Source organism: Phyllobates terribilis, unplaced genomic scaffold, assembly GCF_046119375.1.
Source record: "Phyllobates terribilis strain yellow unplaced genomic scaffold, ASM4611937v1 Scaffold_3__8_contigs__length_932513732, whole genome shotgun sequence".
In the NCBI taxonomy this organism is placed as follows: Eukaryota; Metazoa; Chordata; class Amphibia; order Anura; family Dendrobatidae; genus Phyllobates; species Phyllobates terribilis.
This window is the reverse complement of record NW_027362763.1, coordinates 316,794,956-316,816,667: the sequence shown is the minus strand read 5'-3', so window position 1 is coordinate 316,816,667 and position 21,712 is coordinate 316,794,956. Positions and strand designations below refer to the sequence as shown.

At 47.6% G+C, this 21,712-nt stretch overlaps 1 protein-coding gene across 1 annotated transcript in view; it reads right to left on the bottom strand.

The window, feature by feature from the left end:
* Window positions 1–18,755, bottom strand: part of PPP1R2 (protein phosphatase 1 regulatory inhibitor subunit 2) — a 29,780-nt gene extending 11,025 nt beyond the window's left edge. Inside the window, exons 1-3 of the mRNA XM_073675041.1 lie at window positions 18,511–18,755; window positions 5,747–5,854; window positions 2,788–2,874 (exon numbers count right to left, since the gene is read on the bottom strand). Of these exons, the coding sequence (XP_073531142.1) occupies window positions 2,788–2,874; window positions 5,747–5,854; window positions 18,511–18,629 (314 nt within the window). The 5' untranslated portion in view covers window positions 18,630–18,755. The remainder of the gene's footprint in view (window positions 1–2,787; window positions 2,875–5,746; window positions 5,855–18,510) is intronic.
* Between the last annotated feature and the right edge of the window lie 2,957 nt (window positions 18,756–21,712).

The following is a 21,712-nucleotide window of genomic DNA, read 5'->3' as shown; positions in this document are numbered from 1 at the left end:
ATAATATTTGTTTTATTTATTTTTTATGCCGTTCCTAGTGTGATATAAGTGATGAGATTACTTTATTCTTCGGGTCGGTGCGATTACAGAGATACCAGATTTATATCGGGTTTTTATGACTGACAGCTGTCACACACTAAAAGACGCTTTTTTTGCAAAATCTAGTTTTTGCATCACCATATTTTGAGAGCTATAATTTCTCCATATTTCGGCCGAAAGTCATGTGATGGCTTGTTTTTTGCAGGACGAGTTGACATTTTTATTGGTACCATTTTTGGGTACGTGACATTTTTTGATCACTTTCTATTCCGTTTTTTGGGAGGTAAAATTAACAAAAACCAATTCAGGAATTGTTCTTTGAGGTTTTTTTTTATGCCGTTCTGTGTGTGGTAAAAGTGATCAGGCAGCGTTATTGTTCGGGTCAGTACATTTACAGCGATACTACACTTACTGTATATTTTTTTATGTTTTGGTGCTTTTACACAATAAAACAAATTAATAGAAAAAAATATTTTTTTTGCATTGCTTTATTCTGAGCACTGTAACTTTTTTATTTTTCGACTGATGGAGCTGTATGGCGGCTTGTTTTTTGCGGAACAAGATGACGTTTTCAGCGGTACCATTTTTATTTCTATTTTGCTTTTTGATCGCATTTTTTTCCACTTTTTGTTTGGCAATATGATGAAAAAGCATATTTTTTTGCTCCGTTTTTTTTTATTTTTATTACGGTGTGCACAGAAGGAGTTAATTAGTGTGACAGTTTTATAGCTCTGGTTGTTTTGGACGCGGCGATACCAAATGTGTTCTTTTTTTGGTTTTGTAAAAATATACGGATTTATTGGTTTAATATTTTATTTATTTTGTGATTTTTTTTTTTTTTAACAGTTTAAAAACTTTTTTTTTTTTACATTTAATTTTTATTTTTCTGATCACTGATCTCATGTAATGTAATAGACATATATTACATTACATTACATGAGATCTTCCCTGTTTCAGTCAGAGTCTCCTGTCTGGCTCAGCTTGTAGGCCGAGCCAGACAGGACACCATATATGGCAGAGCTGGAGGCGGTCATGTGACCTCCAGCTGCCATAGCAACCCCAGGTCCTGGAAGGAATCGGAGGTCTTCGGAGGTAAGTAAAACGACCCCCTCTCCTCCTGCTGTCTCCTATATGCCGCGATCACTATAGATCGCAGCATATAGAAGACAGCAAAGGGTTAACATCACTGGGACCTAATCCAATCAGGTCCCGATGATGTTCCCTGTCAGAGCTAACGCTCTGCACCGGAATCGCAGCGCTTGCAGGACCCTAGGGGTCCTGAGCGCTGCGAGACCACCCACCGTTTTTAAACGTCCGCGCTGCACAGAGCCCAGGCAGCGCGGACGTTTATGTACAGTGGGCGGTTGGGAACCGGTTAAAAGGGGTTGTCCCAGGAACAAAGTAGATTTTAATTCATAGATCTTAGCATAAAACATTGGATGCTATGTATGAGCAGTAAAAGCAGATGGCCCAATGGCCTAATTTAAATATGTAATAAAAAAACAAAAAACCTTGAATAATACAGATAATAATGTATGATGCCAACAAAAGTGCCCCCAAAACACACAGTATGGTGACCCCATCACAGTATGATTCCCCAACTGTGCCCCCACACAGCCCTCCATGCAGTACAATGGGCCCACATAGTGCTCCATACAGTAAAATGGCCACAAAAAGTGCTTCATAAAGTATAAAGGCCCTATATTGGGCTTCATACAGTATAATGGGCCCCACATTAAAAATATAAAAACACTCACCTATCCCAGTTTCCCCGCTGCTCCGGTCTCTTCATGGTGTCTTCTGATCCTCCGCATATCTCTGCAGATCGGGCGCGTTGTAATGACGTCACCCTGCCCGCGGCACTGAGACGTCAGACGCAGAGGGGAAATGATGGGAGAGTCAGCGGATGTTTCCTCTTCCATCATTACTTTCAACTGCATCCAGGATCCCGATACTGTTCAAAGTGCGATGCCGGGCGGAGGCTAGAGTTTGACACATGTGCCCAACGGTGAATGGCAAAAGCACAGTTCGCACCCCAAAATGGTACCAATAAAAACCTTAAGATCAACACCCAAAAAATAAAAACAACACCACCACAAGCCTTAACAGATTTCCATAGGAAAAAAAAAAAAGATGAGTCTTGAGAAATGGCGCTATAAATCTATTTATTTTTAAATAAAACCTGAAAGTCTGACCCTTTCAGAGGACTTTAGGGCTACCACTGGAAAGTTTTGTTATTAGATTATATCCAAACAAATCACCAATTTGGAGTTACCTGTAATAATATTATTAATAATCTTTTTATTTTTTTATTTATATAACGCCAACATATTCCGCAGCGCTCTACAATGCAGACAATTTACAGACATTATCGGCCCTGTCCCCATTGGGGCTCACAATCTACATTCCCTATCAGTATGTCTTTGGAGTGTGGGAGGAAACCCACACAAACACGGGGAGAAAATACAAACTCCTTGCAGATGTTGTCTTTGGTGGGATGTGAACCAAGGACCCCCGCGCTGCAAGGAAGCAGTGCTAACCACTGAGCCACCATGCTGCCCACCTATTGTTTTAATATTTTTTAAAAAAAGCACCAGATTGGCGATAGGTGCCCTCTAACTACTTGTGTGTGACTGCCCACAATGTTTAAAATATTTTATCTGACGTTTATGGTGGAAGCTGTGACATCCTACGGGACGCACGCTATACACTTTCAATCAAACCTAGTAGCTCAGCAGTAACACTTACTTTTGAGCTAAGACATCAGCTGTTAAGGCTTCATTACACTCTGAATCACTCATGGCTCCTTCATCATCGTCATCATCGCCAACCATCCTGTAAATGAAAAAAATAAACAATGAAAAAACCCATACCTGGAATTATCATGGCTCCATTTATCTTACGAAAAATAAGATCCCGCCAGATCAGGATCTATAGATTGAATGAGGAGGTAATTGTTTGGTTTGTTTTAATGCATACATATCAAAACAGTTTTAATGTCAGAATAAATGTGGTCATGATAAAGACCTCTAGAGATGAAGGCTGGCCATGCAATTTTACATGTTAAACCAGGCTGACAGTGTGCTGCCATTCACACACCAATAAATCAATACAACAAGGATCTAAATTGTTACTATAGAATCCATCTTTGCTTAAGGACAATTTGTGGTCTTTCATCTGCAAAAAGCACTCTGAATTTTCAAAAAAAAAAAAAAAAAAAATGATTACAGTATTGTACTGACGAGTCCTTCTTTTGGTATATTCAGCATGGTTATGACCAGCCTTGAGAGTCTTTTTTCAAAGTATAACTTTTATTATTAAAAGTATAAAATCTACTATATCCTCAGTCTGATCACGGTAGGCAAACAGTTCCTCCACAACAACCCCTCATAACATCAGGATACAAAATACGTTATAAATCACATTTAACTATCTTTATCCAATGTGATTAAACCACAAGATCTATAATAGATCCATTAAATCCTGAATGTTAATAGTAAGATAAATCACAAAAAAGTGTCATAGTGCAATATGAATGATCTCACCCATTTCACATGTAGGTGATGTCAGGTGTTTTCATCCATCATGGTAGATTTGTTGTAAATTTAACTGCCCTATCGTGCCATTTGTGTTAACTCCCACCCTAACAAGGGCAGTACCCAAGTATGGTTTTCATACTGCCCCAGGAAAAAAATCCCTCCGGACGCGTTTCTTTCTCTGTTAGGAGAAATCAGGAGAGTATACTTGCTGTTTGGGGAAAGTCACAAGCTAGGAGATGCCCAAATTGCTACAAACAAATGGCAGAAAAGTGTCTCCACTCTTACTCATATCTCCCACTCCCCTGCTGTCTTTCTCTCGCCTTTCCCAGAGATACTCAAAGCTGGCAATAATTACGTTAACACTGAGGAAATTATCCTGCTATTCAGTAAGGCAGGAATCAATGCTACTAAGCATATTCAGCATGGCCCATCACTAAAATACATGACATTAATTCTGAAGTAATACACTCCTGAAAACTTTCTTGTACAGTAAATTACTCGTCACCTACCACAACATAGGTGATAGATACCTGATTGCAGGGAAATCCACAAATGCAACCACCGCTGATCGGTGCAGGGGGTGCATGGGTCCTATAAAACCTTTGAAAATTATTCAGTTCTTCAATAGGTGAGAAGTGTCTAGATTTTATATAAAAAGGTTAAAGAGGTGAAACCAGATTCACAACGGTGCTCCAATCCAGTTTACTTACTCCCACAGACTTTGAAAGAAGTGGCACCACATATAAGCAGCCCCCACTTCCTTCAAACAGTGGACATTGGACCCTCATTAGGATTGCTGTGAGGGTGTTGTCTCCCACTGATCAGACACTTATCCTTTGGATAGGTGGTAAATTGTGATTTTAGATACATCTCTTTGACCTTTCATTAACCACTAAAGAATCCTACACACTTCTCACACATTGAACATTTAAATATTATAGAAGGCTTTAAAGGTCTTCTGAAAATAGGTTATACTACACTGCTAATCCTTCATCTTCTCCCAACTACTCATGAACGTCACCCAATACAGCTAGAAAGGATTACCATGTTGAAAAGGACACTAAAAGGTCAGAGACTGAAAGGTTTACAAAATGGCAATACATTAGTAATATATCACTGAGGGCACAGTTTTGTTGTCTCGTTGTCCAATTTTTTCCTCTTCTCTAAAATATGAACACAAGTACCGCTAGGTAAACCTAAGGGGATATCATAAAATATTAATACAGAAAGGAAGACTGTTTGATTTGAGTATCACAGACAATAGCAAAATAGTGGCAATGGTCATAATAGCCCTAGTAATTCATAATGGTGTTTTGTACCAAGTCCCAGTAGAAACTTATATTAGTAGGGTAAGCAAGAGTTTAAAAAGGACTTTTCACCAAATTTTGCATGCTGAACTGAACATGCAATGAAATAGTGGCTGCAGAGCAGAATAAAGTATATAAATTCCTTATTTCGCCTCTCCGTTGCAAAAATATTAATGATCAAAGTATTTGGAACCTAAATAGGATTTTTTTTTTTTAAATCCAAGTGGGCATTACCAGAGAGATTTCACTGGAGGCGTGTACTTCCACTTCTTTCTGACAATGACCAATCATATGCAGGCAGCAACACACTTGGAAAAGAAGAACATGCCCCCTCCCCCACCCCCACCCCCAAATAGCATGGACAAACAGTCTGCTCTCCACACTGCAGAGGGATGACTGCTGGAGCACAGCAGAGATGAGTGTGATTAGCTGACAGCTTTCAGCTCTCATCTCTGGCAGTCAGTGTGGGGGGAGGGGCAGTGCTGCAGTTATTCCAAACTCTCCAGAAAGAGAAAGAAGTAAAATCCTCCAGTGAAATCTATCTGGCAACGTCCACTTGGACTGTTTAAGTGCCAAACACTTTGATCACTACTATTTCTGCAACGGAGAGGCGAAGTTATAAAAAAAAAAATAAAAAGTGTATTCTGCTCTACAGCCACTATTACATTGTGTGTCCAGATCAACATATGAACCTTGGTGAAAGGTCCTCTTTCAATGCACAAAAAAAGGTTCTACCATGCTACAAAATCCTTCATGTGGTCAAGTTATTCATGCAGGTTGCACATGCACAAGTTACTGTCTGGAAATGCAGACTACTAATCACATATGAACTACTACCTATGACATTAATACTATTATTACCTGTGGTAGGGAGTACTCGGTTCATCAATTTTCATTAAGCCATAGTCCTTATCAGTAGGATGATAAGTGGCAAGAATATTCATCTCATCCCACTTCTGTGACTTTTTACTGCAGAAGAAAAGTACAAAACTATATTTAATTGCTTCAAATTTTAGCAGAAAAGCAGCACTTAGGAAGTGAAGAAAAATGGCTGCGTCACAAAATATTTCTAGTGTAAGAGAAAAATTATGTCAGACTAACCAAAAGTATAATATTACTTCTAAATAAGGACAGTGGAAACGTCTAAGATAGCTTATCAATTATGTATGGCTGAATCAGAGCGGCTAACGGAGGCAATTCCATAGAAGGCTTTCTGTAATAACTTAACTATGCACGCTACAGAGCACAAGAACCATAAAGACTGAGCGCCAAATATGATAAACTCCATAGTTTCTAAACTAAATAGGCAAAGTATGAGTTACAAAATCTTAACCTGCTTTATAATTCTATTCACTAAACATAAGGGATGGTAGTACTGTGTTCACACCTATGTATGGATCCAAAGCGGCATCAAATGTGGTCCTACAACGACACCGCCATGATCGCAAAGGACTACGGTGCTCCAGTGAGTGCTCAATGTTAGATGAGAGATGGCAATCTGTGCCTAGTCCTGCTGATCAGCCTCATACAAGTGACAAACACCTGAAACGTGTATGAGGAGATCATTGTAGCTCTAAAAAAGCTTGTGCTAGTGCTGGTCAGTGCCATAACTGATACATTTGTGCACCAATAAGAATCCAGTGGTCCCTCCTACAGGGCAGAGAAACACTATCTATAGCAGAAATGGGAATGGTTTTGGCAACTGGAGTTCTCCCCTATTGAGAACAGAAGAGACACCGATGGTAGGACTAATGTAAGCCACATTTTTATCAGGCTAGGGTTTCATGGCAACATGATTATTGTGTTGCAATCTAATGTCTGTCAATAGGGCTGCGTTGCAGCATGGGAACTAATGTGATCAATTGCAAAAAATCCAACACTGTTGGATTTATGATGGCATGCAACTTTAACTGCATAGGCTTTATCGTACATTGCATTGTTGACTTACAAATCACATGTGACCTGTGCCAAAGTATCCTTATGGGTGCTTGAAGAGAAAGGAGAAGTTAGAGGATTATTTCCAAAATCATGATAACTTACTGATCACTATGGGGTCTCACCCCCTGGGATCCCAAGAACGAGGTCACGGAATCAGACTCTGTAAATCCCCATCTTAAATAGAGTGGCAGTGTGTATGCTTGACCCCAACTCTATTGACTATGGGACGGCCTGAAACAGCGGAGCGTTGTACTCGGCTATATCTAGCTGTCCAACAGACATAGAATGGAGCAAAAGTGTGAATGCTCAACCTTGGCTTCAATCAAGATGGGGCAGTGTGCCCCATTTTCAGAAATTAGAGCCAGGTTCTCCGCATCACTGAGGTTCTCAACAGTCAGACCCCCAGAAATCAGTAAGTTAATAACTTATCCTATGTATAGAACATAGCTTGATATTTTGGGAATAACCCTTTAAGAGTCAAAAGCGGTCATGTGATATTGTGACATTAGAAGAATCACAATGTGCGAAATTGTTCCTCCTCCGCAAGTAAAAGTTACATGTCAAAACAACCATAGCACCAGGACTATGGGTTCTAGGGGCACGTTTCATAACAATAATCAGGGTGTTGTCAGGTGGTAGGGAAACTAAACTAGTGACTTCCATTGTCTCATCCCTGATGTTCCCTGGGGGCACATTGTGTCTAACCATTAACATACACGACAAAGGAATGAGGCAAGGAGGAATTGTCTATAGCAAACAGCAATAGAGATGAGCGTTGTTCTACTCGAACTGTTCGCCAATCTCAAATTCGAGCTGTTTTGGGCGGTGTTCGAGCCGTTCGGCGAACACGAACGATTTGAGAAAAATTCGGCTGTTCGAGGTTATGTTCGATAACTGTTCGTGCACCAAAATCATAACTGGATTTTTTCTCAGTAATGATGAAAATTAATGTTAATACGCAGTTTGAGTGTACAGCGGGGTGGGGGGAGGGGCAGGGGATGGATCTCTGCAGGAACAATGAAGATCTCCATTTTTTTTTCTCTTTCCCGCATTTACAGTGGGGAGGTGCAATCTGTCAGCCTATCAGCAGCGCACACACGGAGCGAAGTGCTTTTTTTCACACAAGCAAGGGCATGTGTCATTGGCAGTGTATGTCACATGTCCTTGCCCTATAAGACCCAGCCATTTTCCCCGTCGCCACCATTTTCTCACTGCTGCAGCTGCGTGTTAGACGGCACCGCTGTTGCTGTGTGCGCTATACCTTGTTAATTTCAAGCCAATTTTCGCACAAATATACAGATAGCTTGGGAGTAGGGAATAGTTGTGATTGCAGTCCTTTTAAGGACTAGGTTACATCAGTTCCTATCAGTTTTTGCCAGGCAGGTCTGTGCCAGTGCTGTGCAAGTTTTTTTCACAGCATTTGGCTGAATCAACGCTAATCCTTTTTGGCCTATTGCAGAGTGTGTTAGTCAGTAGAGTAGCCTATCTGTGTTGCAAGCTACACCACCTGTGTATAGAATACCAATTTTTTTACTGCACCTAGTGAAGTAAAACCTTTTGGGCATAGCATCATTCTATTAGTCCATCTATACTGACCTCCATCAGGTTGCAAATTCAAATTAATTTTTTGTCTGCATCTAGCTCTGAAAAAATATTTGGCCTTCTAGCAGTGTGTGGGACTTGTTCTATTAGTCCATCTATACTGACCTCCATCAGGTTGCAAATTGAATATAATTTTTTTCTGCATCTAACCCAGCCAATAGTTTTGGCCTAATACCACAGTTTGGCCACTCAGCTCTGCTCGGTTCCCATCCATTGTTTTTTTGTGCAAACAACTCCAGAGTTGTGAATTAGTTAACCACCAAAATGAGTGGAAAAAGGCCTGCTGCTGGTGGAAAGGGGAATAGGCGTGTTGGGAAGGGGAAAAAAGGTTGTGTCCGTGGGGTAGGTGTTAAAGCAACAGTAACATCTGCAGAAGAAAGACCATCTTCCAGCCAAACTAAAATGTCTACTTCTTTTAGCGGACAACGTGATAAGATCCCTTTCTTACGGCCACGCCAATCGCTACAAATTCCAGATGAGGCACAAAAACAGCAGGTGCTTCAACGGATATCAAGTGTTCCTTTAAGTGGGCTCTCCTCCACATCAACTTCAACATCACAAATACTCCAGTCCTCAAAGGTGTCACCCCAATCACACTTGCTTCCTCACAGCTCCCAAATCTCCAGCTGCCCGTCTGAGTATGAGGTAGAACAGATGGTTGAGTCTGCAGAGCTGTTTACTCATACTATAGCCTGGGAATCAGAGGTCGGCTCCAGCGCTTCTGTGAATCCAGACGAGGAAATGATCTGCACTGATGCCCAGAATCTTTATGAGTCGGATCCAGGACCAGACGCTGAAGGTTCTGACCATAATGTAGACCCTCATTCCCAAACTGTAACTCCTGTTGGTGGAGACAATGAGGAAGACGATGATGAGACACAAATACCTGATTGGAGCGACAACTTTAGTTTTTTGTCAGGGCAGGAACAGGTTGGCTCTGAGGACGACGGGTGTGATAACACACAGGGTGATGATGATGAGGTTGGAGATCCCACTTACTGTCAACCCACAGTCAGCCAAGAGATGAGGTCAGCAGAGGAGGTGGAGGAGAATGCTAGTGACGACGAGGTCAGGTTGCGCCTTCCTGGACAGAGATGTAGTACTGGAAGCACGTCAACAACTGCATCCTCAAACACAACTCTGCCTCTCACCACAAGTCGGTGGCGGCTCTTCAGGTCGCATGGGTGCTAAGCCTGGCATAGCCTGGGCATTTTTTTCAGATCGATAAAGATGACCCAACTCGTGTTATCTGTAACATTTGTCAGCAAAAGCTAAGTAGAGGCCAAAAAATACATAGTTTGAGTACTTCATGCATGAACCGGCACATGGACATGAAGCATAAGTTGCAGTGGGAAGCTCACTGTGCTACAATGCGGCCTAGCCAGTCGGGCCAACCACCGTCTGCCATATCTTGTGCATCCGCGGCCTCTTCATCCTCTGTGACTGGGGGGACAGCAGTCACACCTGTTTTGGGGCGCAGACTTGCCACCTCTTTACCCGCAACAGCCAGCGTGATTGGCAGGTCATCATTTTCTTTGGAGGTGGTAACACCAGCTGGTGTTGAGCGCTGTCCGACATCGATAGCACCACCTTTGGATCAAGGCAACCTAACATGTCCGCCTGCATCTTCCTCACAGACCGGCAGTTTGCCGGGGACACCCTTATCAACCCCGTCTAAGCACAATAGCCAGCCCTCGGTCCCTCAGATGTGGACAAGTAAAAGACCATTTCCTCCTAGCCATGAGAAAGCTAAGAGGTTGAATTTCACCATCTGCAAGCTCTTGGCTACAGAAATGCTGCCTTTCCGCCTGGTGGACACAGAGGATTTTCGAGACCTTATGTCCGTCGCAGTGCCCCAGTACCAGATGCCCAGTCGGCACTACTTCTCAAAGAAAGGTGTGCCTGCGCTCCACCAGCATGTCGCACACAACATCACCGCTTCTTTGAGAAACTCTGTGTGTGACAGGGTGCATTTCACCACAGACACTTGGACGAGTAGGCATGGACAGGGGCGTTACATGTCGCTGACTGGGCACTGGGTAACTATGGTGACAGCAGGACAAGGGGCTGCTGTCCAAGTCTTGCCGTCCCCACGAGTTGTGCGTCAATCCTCTTTATCTCAAAGTTCCTCCACTGCTTCTGCCTCCTCAACCTCCTCTCGGTCCTCCACCTGCACCCAAAGCCTGTCTGGTCATGCCACAAGCTTTCTAACTGTGCAGAAGGGATCCTGCACACCTCCTTACTACGCTGGCAGTAGGGCTCAACGTCATCAGGCGGTTTTTACTTTGAAATGTCTGGGAAATGTGAGTCACACAGCTGAGGAGTTGTGGTCAGCTCTGGAGAACCAATTTCATGAATGGTTGTCTCCACTGGACCTGAAACCAGGGAAGGCCGTGTGCGACAATACTGCAAACCTGGGTGCGGTCCTTCGCCGGGGCAATGTCACACACGTGCCTTGTATGGCTCACGTGTTGAACCTGGTTGTCCAGCAATTTTTAGCCCACTGTCCCGGACTAGATGGCCTTCTGCAGAGGGCACGGTCACTGTGTGCTCAATTCCGCAGTTCGCATCCCGCAGCTCAGCGACTTACATCTCTACAGAAGTCGTTGGGCCTGCCACTTCACCGGCTAAAATGCGATGTGCCTACCCGGTGGAATTCAACTCTGCACATGTTGCAGCGACTGTGGCAGCACCGACAAGCCCTGGTGCAATACGTTCTGACGTATAGCCTGGGCCAACGAGATCCAGAGGTGGGGCAAATCACGCTGGAGGAGTGGTCTCAGATCAGGGACCAATGCACCCTTCTGCACAGTTTTGAAATGGCGACGAAGATGTTTAGTGCTGACGATGCCATTATCAGCATGACTATTCCGGTGATTTACATGCTGGAGCACATGTTAAACAGAATTCGGAGTCAGGTGGTGGCACAAGAGGAGGTGGAGGAAGTAGAGAAGGAGGAGTTGTATGCGGAAGGGCTAACATCTGCAAGGTCCAGACGGTCGGCAGCACCAAGGCGGCAGGCATGTGAGGGTGGAGGAGATGGTTTTACCAGGGCGCATGGTAGCAGCCAAACTAGTGAGAAAGGTGCAGGAGCCCAGGAAGAAGTGGAGTACGAACTGATGGAAGACTCATCAGATGAGGGAGACCTTGATCACATTTCTGTTGTGCGAGGTTGTGGGGAGAGGACAGAGGAAGGAAGCATGATTGTTACCTCGCCACCAACACAACAGGGACTTGGTGCTCCTGGATGCGCAACACACATGAGTGCCTTCTTGCTGCACTACCTGCAACATGACCCTCGAATTGTGAGAATTAGAAATAATCCTGACTACTGGGTTGCCACACTGTTAGATCCCCGGTACAAAAGTAAATTTGCAGAAATTATTCCTGCCATAGAAAGGGATGCACGCATGCAGGAGTATCAGCAGAGACTGTTGCAGAATCTTACATGTGCTTTTCCACAAAATACCAGTGGTGCACGTACTGAATCTCACAGTTCCAACTTGCCAACCGTGGGACCGTCGAGTGTTCAGCACTCAAACCGTAACAGAAACACAGTATCTGCTGGTAACATCAATTTTGCGGAATAATTTCACCACTTTTTTATCCCATCCTTTGCAAGGCCACAGGAGACAAGAAGTCTGATACATAGTCAACGCCTAGAGACGATGGTACAGGAGTATCTCCAAGTAAACATTGAAGCCATGACTGTGTCACTGGACCCTTGCTCTTTTTGGGCTTCCAATCTGGATAAATGGCCGGAGCTAGCCACTTACGCCTTGGAGATCTTGTCATGCCCCGCAGCCAGCGTTCTGTCTGAACGCGTGTTCAGCGCTGCTGGTGGTGTGCTGACAGATAAGCGCACGCGGCTCTCCACTGATAATGTAGACAGACTCACGTTCATAAAGATGAACAAATCATGGATCCGAAACGACTTTTCTACCCCTGTGTCATCCTGGGGAGAGTAAAAGCTTGATGATTGGTTAAAATCACCCTACCAACCATTTTAAGCTTTCAAATTACTAATCATGTTTATCTGCATCTTGGCTGGAAAATAATTTTGGGGCTCCGAGATGCGCAAGACACGCAAGTGCCTTCTTGCTGCACTACCTGCAGCATGACCCTCATATTGTCAGAATTCGAAGTAATCCAGACTACTGGGTTGCCACACTCTTAGATCAACCTTTTCATTTTAATAAAGACCAAAAAAATGGTCATTTTTGAAATTATAAGCATTAGCAGGTTGTTAGAAACTGAAATCAAACAGTTTTCAACTCAAAACTTTATTCTAGGTGATGTTACATTTTCACATAGGACCCCTTGTTCGAAAGGAGCTTCTGAACTCTCTCGTCCATTGAATTTGTCAGGTTTTGGATGGTTTCTGCTTCAATTGTTTTGCATGAGGACAGAATACCCTCCCCAGAGCTGTTGCTTAGATGTGAACTGCCTCCCGCCATCATAGACACTCCTTTTAATGATGCTCCAAAGGTTCTGAATGGGGTAGAGGTCAGGGGAGCATGGGGGTCACACCATAAGTTTGTCCCCTTTTATGCCCATATCAGCCAGAAATGCAGATGTGTTATGTGCAGCATGAGATGGTGCATTATCATGCATAAAAATGATCTTGCTGTGGAATACAAGGTTCTTCTTCTTGAACCATGGCAGGAAGTGCTGTTTGAGAAACTCAACATACATTATGGAGTTCATCTTTAGCGCCTTCAGGGATCCTAAAGGGGCCGACAATCTCTCTCCCCATGATTCCAGCCCAAAACATTACTCCACCTCCTCTTTGTTGGCGCTGTAGCCGTGTTTGCGTGGGGTGTCCATCAACCAGCCATCCTCCACTCCATCCATCTGGACCATCGAGCGTTGCACGGCACTCATCCGTGAACAAAACAGTTTTGAAATCAGTCTTCATGTAATGTTTGGCCCACTGGAGCAGTTTCTGCTTGTGTGAAGTGGATAGAGAAGGTCGACAGGATGGCGTATGCACAGCTGCAAACCTCTGAAGGACCCTGCATCTTGTTGTTCGGGGGACGTTGGAGGCAACAGCAGCTTCAAAAACTTGTCTGCTGCTATGACAAGGCTTTTTTGCCGCTGCTCTTTTAATCTGACGTAATTGCCTGTAGGAAAGAGTCCTCAATTTGCCCTTATCAGCACGCACACGTGTGTACTGTGAATCAGCTACATACTTCTTGATTGCCAAGACACTTCATCCTGATCATCGCACAATGTTGATTGTAGTCATGCCTTGACCTAAACACTCCACAATTTGTTGCTTCTCAGCAGCCGACATCCTTTTTCTTTCCCATTTTGGCAGAAAATGTAGGCTGCTTAATAATGTGGGACAACCTTCTTAAGTAGTCTTGCCTTTCATTGGACACACCTGCCAAACTATTTAGCACAGGTGTCTGCAATTGCTTACAGTGATATAAAGAGCCCTGACACACATCACCATCAATGAGTTTAACTGACAAACAAACAAATTCTTCCCTTATCACTCCTAAACACTTTTTGCATAATAATTTGGAACACAGTGTACATGTGCTTTTCCACAAAACACCAGTGGTTCACGTAGTGAATCTTACAGTTCTAACTTGCCAACCGTGGTCTGTATGGAGTTGTTCAATAAAGGGCCCAAAATTAAGATAACATAGATGGGAGAGGTCTCTATGAATAGGAATTCCTAAGTATTTGATACCCTGTGAGGGCCAGGCAAAGGGAAAGTTGGACTGGATGGAATCCTGTATGGATTTGGGGAGGGAGACATCGAGGGCCTCAGACTTCACTGCATTGATTTTAAAATTTGACCATGTAACAAAGTGATCTATTTCAGCCATAACAGCAGGGATGGATATATGTGATTGAGTGATATATACTAGGACATCATCAGCAAATACAGAGCACTTGTACTCAGTGCCTCCCACCTCAATCCATCTAATATTGGGGTTATGGCGAGTTGATGAGAGCAGGTGCTCCGTCACTAGGATGTATAAGAGAGGGGACAGAGGACATCCCTGCCTTGTCCCATTGGTGATTGTGAAAGGTGATGAAAATGTTCTGATGCACCCCCTGGGCCTTGGGACACCCGGAGCCGAACCCTTTTTGGTGGATGCTGGTGGTTGTAGTCTCCATGGTGGCGACCCGGTTCCGTGGCTCAGGGCGGTCAAACAAGTGGCGGAACTATTTATGTAGTTTTGATGTTTAAATGTCCGACTACGCCACCCGTGGATTGCGGTCAGAGTGAACCGCCGCTGCAGGGCAGACCGCTGAGGCTGGTGTTGTGGGTGCAGCAGAGCATAGCATAACTCCCCACGGGAGGAGTATAGCCTCAGGGCAGTGTATGCGGAGGATGGGGGTGATGGTGCAGGGCAGCAGCAGTAACCACACGGAGTCAGTGATGCAGTCCAGGGCCTTTACTCACAGTTCTTATTATCCAGACCACGTCTGCAGGTAAACGGCTGCCCACGTCGTACTGTGCTCACCAGGTGAGGGGCTCAGACAACTCCCAGATAACTTTGGAGCGCTTCACAGGACCCCCTTTGTGTGTCCTTTGTCTGGCCTTTCTTACCAACCCTTCTGTCCGGCTGCCTGGGGCCTCCTCTTGGTAAACTTGGCGCCAGTTTCCCTGACCCTATGTGGTGCCTTCCTAGTGGGTGTAGTGAGGGGCTGCGCCACATAAAATGTCACAGCCTCCGGTTTCTAGCTGAGGGTCGTTTCCCGCCTCCACTAGTTTCGGGGACCGGTCTCCCCCTTTGGCCTGACCCCTCCACGCAGGTGGATACGGGCGTGCGGTGGCGACTCGCCCGTCCGCACCCCTGGGATCCCTTCGTTCCTCATTCCTGGAGCCTTCTCCGCTCCTCTTCCTTCCTTCTCCCTCTTCCAGGCCTGGGCCTCTGTTACTAGGCCCGCCTCCAGAGCAGAGCTCATGCAGAGCCCCTGCTCCCTGTCACTTCTGCTCAGACTTCTCTGCACTGAACTAAGATGGTGCCCACCTTTTATACTCCCTTCTCAATGCACCCAGGAACTGCTTCCTCCCTGCTCCTGAACTACAGGGTTCCCCTTCCTCAGTGTTCCCTCCCCCCACTCCAGCCAGGGACAAGGACTGTCGTGCCCATCTCAGGGGCATATTGGTCGCCCTGCCCCACGGCAATGTGGTGTAATGCATGCAGGTGTCGGGTTCTGATCCACACTCCATCCTTACCTGAGAGTGAGATATCACACCTCGGGGTGAGGTGCAATACCTCTGTAGCAACCGAGCCCTCAGGGTGCTACAGTTCCATTTATCTTCAGCCTAGGTGACGTATTGCGATACAGGGCCGTGATTTTGGCTATAAAAGGGCCCCCTAGGCCCCTACCCCAAACTTTTTAAGAGAATAATATATAGCGTGCCAGGAGACTCTATGGAATGCTTTCTCAGCATCCAACGAGAGTATCTAATTACAAATTTTTAACTGCATCTAGCCCAGGAAATACTTTGTGCCTAGTAGCAGTGTCTGCTAGTCAGCGGATTATCCCGGCTGTTAAGCAAGCTACACCACCTGTAGTTTGGACACTTCATTTTTTCAAAGGAAATGCTTCGGGACCACGGGATACTCAGTGAAGAGCATCAGGAGGCACCCCAAGGCATAGGGGCTGGGACTGGCAGTAGGATGCCTTGCGGTGGACAGCCGAGCTCGATCCTTATAAAAGCTTTTTAACTGCAGCAGCTTTAGTGGACGCTACTGGAGCTGGAATTACGCGGCTGTTGGCATGAGACTTGCCCTCCAATAGATCCTTGTAAATGGATTTAAAGTGTATTCATTCAAATTAGAGAGACAATTTAAATTAAAAAGCTTAGAGCTGCCTCCACCACAGGGGGGCTCGCTCGACCCACCAGCGGACAGGCACCAGTATTGGGAGAGGGGGGCTGGCCGTCAGGGTTCACCGCGGCTCTTGTACAAACCCGGCGACACGGAGGTGGCACGGGCAGGGGCGGACTGGCCGTGTCGGCTTCTCACTTTTTGGATTTTAGAAGGGCATGACATGCCTATATCTGTGTCTCCCCCTCCTTTAACTCCTCCACCTCTTTTCTTTTCGCATGACTATATGTACTTGTCACTTTTCCATGTGTTAGTTATGTCTTCTGAGCAGTTTGTCAGCTTTTGGACACCTTTGAAGGTGTTTTCTAGGTGTTTCTATTTGCCTGCCATTGGTTTTAACGGTGTTCGAAGGTGTTCGACGAACAGTTCGGCGAACACACGGGTGTTCGACGAACCGAACCGAACTCGAACACTACGGGGGTGGCTCAACACTAATCAGCAACACTTCTGAGGGTTTCCAAGTTTTCGAATAGGAAGAGGGGGGGGGGGGGGGGTTGTATAATAAAGAAGGTATACAGTCCTGCAATGTACTTGTGTTATGGGTAATGTGATCAAAAATGTATCATCACTGCACAACAGTTTGGAGATTGTCACTCATAAATGATGTGGTTGTCTACAGGAAGACCAATTGTACTCTGTGTGATTCCTCATTACCAAAGAGGTGCTAAGGAGCAGGTAACATTCACTGCCCCTCTGCAGACTGGCGGTCTCCAGCCCAGGGACGTCAGAATGGCACAATGAAATTGCAATGTCATGTCTATAATAATCTGACTCCCAAAACAATTCATTGATAGGTCTGTTATCAGGGGACATAATTAACAGGATTTCTGCCTTTGGGAAACCACAGAAATGTAATATTGACCTGAATTATGGATAGGTCAGTCATATTTGGTCTATGTCTAGGATGGTGAAAATATGCTCTGGAACAAGGCCGCTATATTATGCCACTAGGAGGGTCCTATGGGAAAATATGACACTAGAAGAATGTCCTGCAACCGTCTTTCCTTGCATATAATTAGCCATCCTCACTCACCTGACCAAGAGGGGTCTGGATGGGATCCTTTAACATCTCTTATCACAAGAAACCAAGGGTCCAACCCGGGAGATACAACCAGGATTGTAGACTTGTCCATATTTCAGTGGTTCTCCCCCGCAGGAGCTCAATTCTAATTAGTAAGGGGTCTCTTTATTTTATCCCTTTTGTGTATACCCTTTTTATTATAGTTCTATATTGATGTAAGCACGATACTTATTGTAAATTAAATCAAAATTTAAATGGGTGTCCAGGTGTGAGACAAGAGTCTGCATTCACTCTGACTCCAGATAGCGGAATAGTCAGTGTGTGGTGCGCACAGTGTCATGAATCTCTGATACTCCTGGTGTGAGCGAGGTCACGGACATTATGTGATTTCCCGATTAGACTAATCCGACTCTTTTCACTTCAACTGAGGGAGGCTGAATGTGATATTACGTATGCAAAATGCATAAACTGGGCAATACCAGAGAATCCCGACAGTGTGCACTGAAGTAGTAGGTAAAGTAACTGGAGACTTATGGCCAAACTCAGACGACCTCGTTTGTTCTTTGCTGCTTTAAAACGTACCCACAACCTCTAAGTGGGAAAGTATAGTCTGGCCGTGGTACCCTGGGAACATCAGAGAGCGAGAAGTCTGGTGTCAGAGAGTTGGGTGTGTGTGTAATAGTGTTACCCAGTGTAGGTCGCTTGTTGGACAAATAGGTGGCAGCAAGTATTGTGGCTGTGACTGGCCGTGGGGTGCGCTCAGCTCATTCCGATAGATGAGCGAGTCGCGGAGCCCCCCTTTATAGCTGCATATAATCCCGTGTGCGAACATCACAAATGTTACCATCTCTGCTTGCTGTCATTGCTTCCAAATCTGCCATGGTCACGTGATGAACACAGCTGTTGTAACCTGACTAAGCCCTGTGGCTTTGTGTATCCTAGATCATTAACCACGGGAAGTCTGTACTGGCTGACAGCGAGCAGAGACCTTGAAACCCCTGCTGACCAGATACAGAAAGTATTCAGGAAGAGGAATAACTTCACCATAATAAACAATGTCACTGGAGGGGATAATTAGCACTGGCTGCTGGTGACCGCTGTGCTGGTGTCCGGGCACCGGGGGGCTTCACGTACATGATCACTGCCGGTCACCCCCAGCTGCTGCCCCCTCTGCCCCTCCTGCGGTACCGCAGCACTCCCACCTCTGGTCGTCCTCTCTGTCCCGGCTCAGTTCCGCCTTGCTCAGCACACGCACGCCCGTGGCCGCGGGGCTCTTGTTCTTCAGAATGCCTTTAATGGGCCTGTGTGTTTGCTCCTCCATTCTCCGTGCGGAGCAGAGTCCCGGTGTGAGAACACGCCCAGCCAGCACCGGCCGCGCTTCCACCCTGTCACCGCCCGCTACGTCATCAGCAGCGCTTCTCCTGACGTCACTTCCGACGTGTGAGCGAGAAGGTTGTAGCCTCGCCTACCGCGCTTTGTAGTTCCCATGGAAACCATACTGCGTACAAGGCGCGAAAAAGTTTTGTGCTTGTAGCAGAAGCAGATAGAGAGCGGCTCACACAGGATAGTGCTGCTGCTTTCCTGCACACTCAGGACCTTATTTACCACAACTGACGGATAGATCAGCCTCATTACCAGAGCAACCAATCACATTACAGCCTACACTTTCAGCATTGCTGAAGCCCTAACCTCTGGTTGCTATGGACAACCATGTCGCTTTGTGGTCAAGACAGCGAACACAAAATAAAACCCATTGCTGTGAAAAAGCCTTGAGATTCACCACTTTAATTTTTTCAGCCGCCTGTGACACTTGTTCTGCAGATAGTTCATTACATGACCAGAAGACGGCTGTGGTGTAAATGCCTGACAGTCTGCACTGGGATGATAAGAAACCTAAGCCCATATGTGTCATATGTCAGGACTAATGCGCCATGTAGAGGGCGGACCCCTCTAGGTGCCGTGTAGAGGGCGGACCCCTCCAGGTGCCGTGTGTAGAGGGCGGACCCCTCCAGGTGCCGTGTGTAGAGGGCGGACCCTTCCAGGCGCCGTGTGTAGAGGGCGGACCCCTCCAGGTGCCGTGTGTAGAGGGCGGACTCCTCCAGGTGCCGTGTGTAGAGGGCGGACCCCTCCAGGTGCCGTGTGTAGAGGGCGGACCCCTCCAGGTGCCGTGTGTACAGGGCGGGCTCCTCCAGGTGCCGTGTGTACAGGGCGGGCTCCTCCAGGTGCCGTGTGTACAGGGCGGGCTCCTCCAGGCGCCGTGTGTACAGGGCGGGCTCCTCCAGGCGCCGTGTGTACAGGGTGGGCTCCTCCAGGCGCCGTGTGTACAGGGCGGGCCCCTCCAGGCGCCGTGTGTACAGGGCGGGCCCCTCCAGGCGCTGTGTGTACAGGGCGGGCCCCTCCAGGCGCCGTGTGTAGAGTGCGGGCTCCTCCAGGCGCCGTGTGTACAGGGCGGGCTCCTCCAGGCGCCGTGTGTACAGGGCGGGCTCCTCCAGGCGCCGTGTGTACAGGGCGGGCCCCTCCAGGTGCCGTGTGTACAGGGCGGGCTCCTCCAGGCGCCGTGTGTACAGGGCGGGCCCCTCCAGGTGCCGTGTGTAGAGGGCGGGCTCCTCCAGGCGCCGTGTGTACAGGGCGGGCCCCTCCAGGTGCCGAGTGTACAGGGCGGGCCCCTCCAGGTGCCGTGTGTACAGGGCGGGCTCCTCCAGGCCCCGTGTGTACAGGGCGGGCCCCTCCAGGTGCCGTGTGTACAGGGCGGGCTCCTCCAGGCGCCGTGTGTACAGGGCGGGCCCCTCCAGGCGCCGTGTGTAGAGGGCGGACCCCTCCAGGCGCCGTGTGTAGAGGGCGGGCCCCTCCAGGTGCCGTGTGTAGAGGGCGGGCCCCTCCAGGTGCCGTGTGTAGAGGGCGGGCCCCTCCAGGTGCCCTGTGTACAGGGCGGGCTCCTCCAGGTGCCCTGTGTACAGGGCGGGCTCCTCCAGGTGCCCTGTGTACAGGGCAAGTACAAAATCCGGCAGAAAACCAATCCATATGCCTTGTACTGGTTACACAGTGTAAAGTACTGAACACTGCTGCAGCGTCGGCGTCCCTGCCCTCTGCTAGGCAGGGACGCTGTTCCCCTCACCTCTCTGCTCCGAGCCCGGCGTCCTCCTCCCGCTCTGCTGGCAGCGCGCGCTCCTTCCCGGCCACTGTGCTTAGGGCGCGCGCGCGCTCCCTCCCTCTTAAAGGGGCCGCGCGCGCCGTCCTAAGGAGTCCCCGGCCAATGGCCGGAGGACTTCACCATATATAAGGCACCTCCTCCAAAATGGACGTGCCCGAGCAATGTTGTTGCACTGTTCACTACTCTGCTTCAGCCCTCAGGTCCCGTTGCCAGATACCTGCCAGATACCTGCCAGATTCCTGCCAGATTCCTGCCAGCCTGATATTCTGCTACCTGCTTGCTAGCCTGAGGTCCGACGGTCTGCCTTACTACTCCTGTCAGTCTGTCTAAGGACCAGCTTGCCCGCTCACCTGGGAGCGCACATCAACTACCTGCCTGCTTGCCTGAGGTCCGACGGTCTGCCTTCCAACTCTTGTCAGTCTGTCTATGGACCAGCTTGCCCGCTCACCTGGGAGCGCACATCTGCTACCTGCCTGCTAGCCTACCTGGAGGCTCTGCCGTCACGTGCTGTGACCACCTGCCTGTTCAGTGACTCCTGCCCGCTCACCTGGGAGCGCTCATCTGCTGCCTGTCTGCTAGCCTACCTGGAGGCTCTGCCGTCACGTGCTGTGACCACCCGCCTGTCCAGAGACTTCTGCCCGCTCACCTGGGAGCGCTCATCTGCCGCCTGTCTGTTGGTCTTCCTGGAGGCTCCGCCGTCACATGCTGTGACCACCCGTTTATCCAGAGACTCTCGCCTGCTCACCTGGGAGCTCACGTCTACCATCAGCCGCCACAGGTCGTACCAACCCTTTGCCCTTTACCCAGAGACTGCCCCGGTCACTTGCCGTGACCATCTGCCCGTTCACCCAGAGACTGCCCCGGTCACTTGCCGTGACCATCTGCCCGTTCACCCAGAGACTGCCCCGGTCACTTGCCGTGACCATCTGCCCGTTCACCCAGAGACTGCCCCGGTCACTTGCCGTGACCATCTGCCCGTTCACCCAGAGACTGCCCCGGTCACTTGCCGTGACCATCTGCCCGTTCATCCAGAGACTGCCCCGGTCACTTGCCGTGACCTCCTGCCCGTTCTTCTAGAGACTGTCCCGGTCACCTGCTGTGACTGCCTGCCTGGTCGCCACCCGCTCCCTTACAAGGACCGCCCCCTTGTATAGTAGCTCAGAGGTTCCGCCTCCCAGACCCGTTACAGTTTGCTCGGGCCATGGAACCCGGTGGCACCCAAGCTCCCTCGCTCTCGGACCTCTGTCATGAAC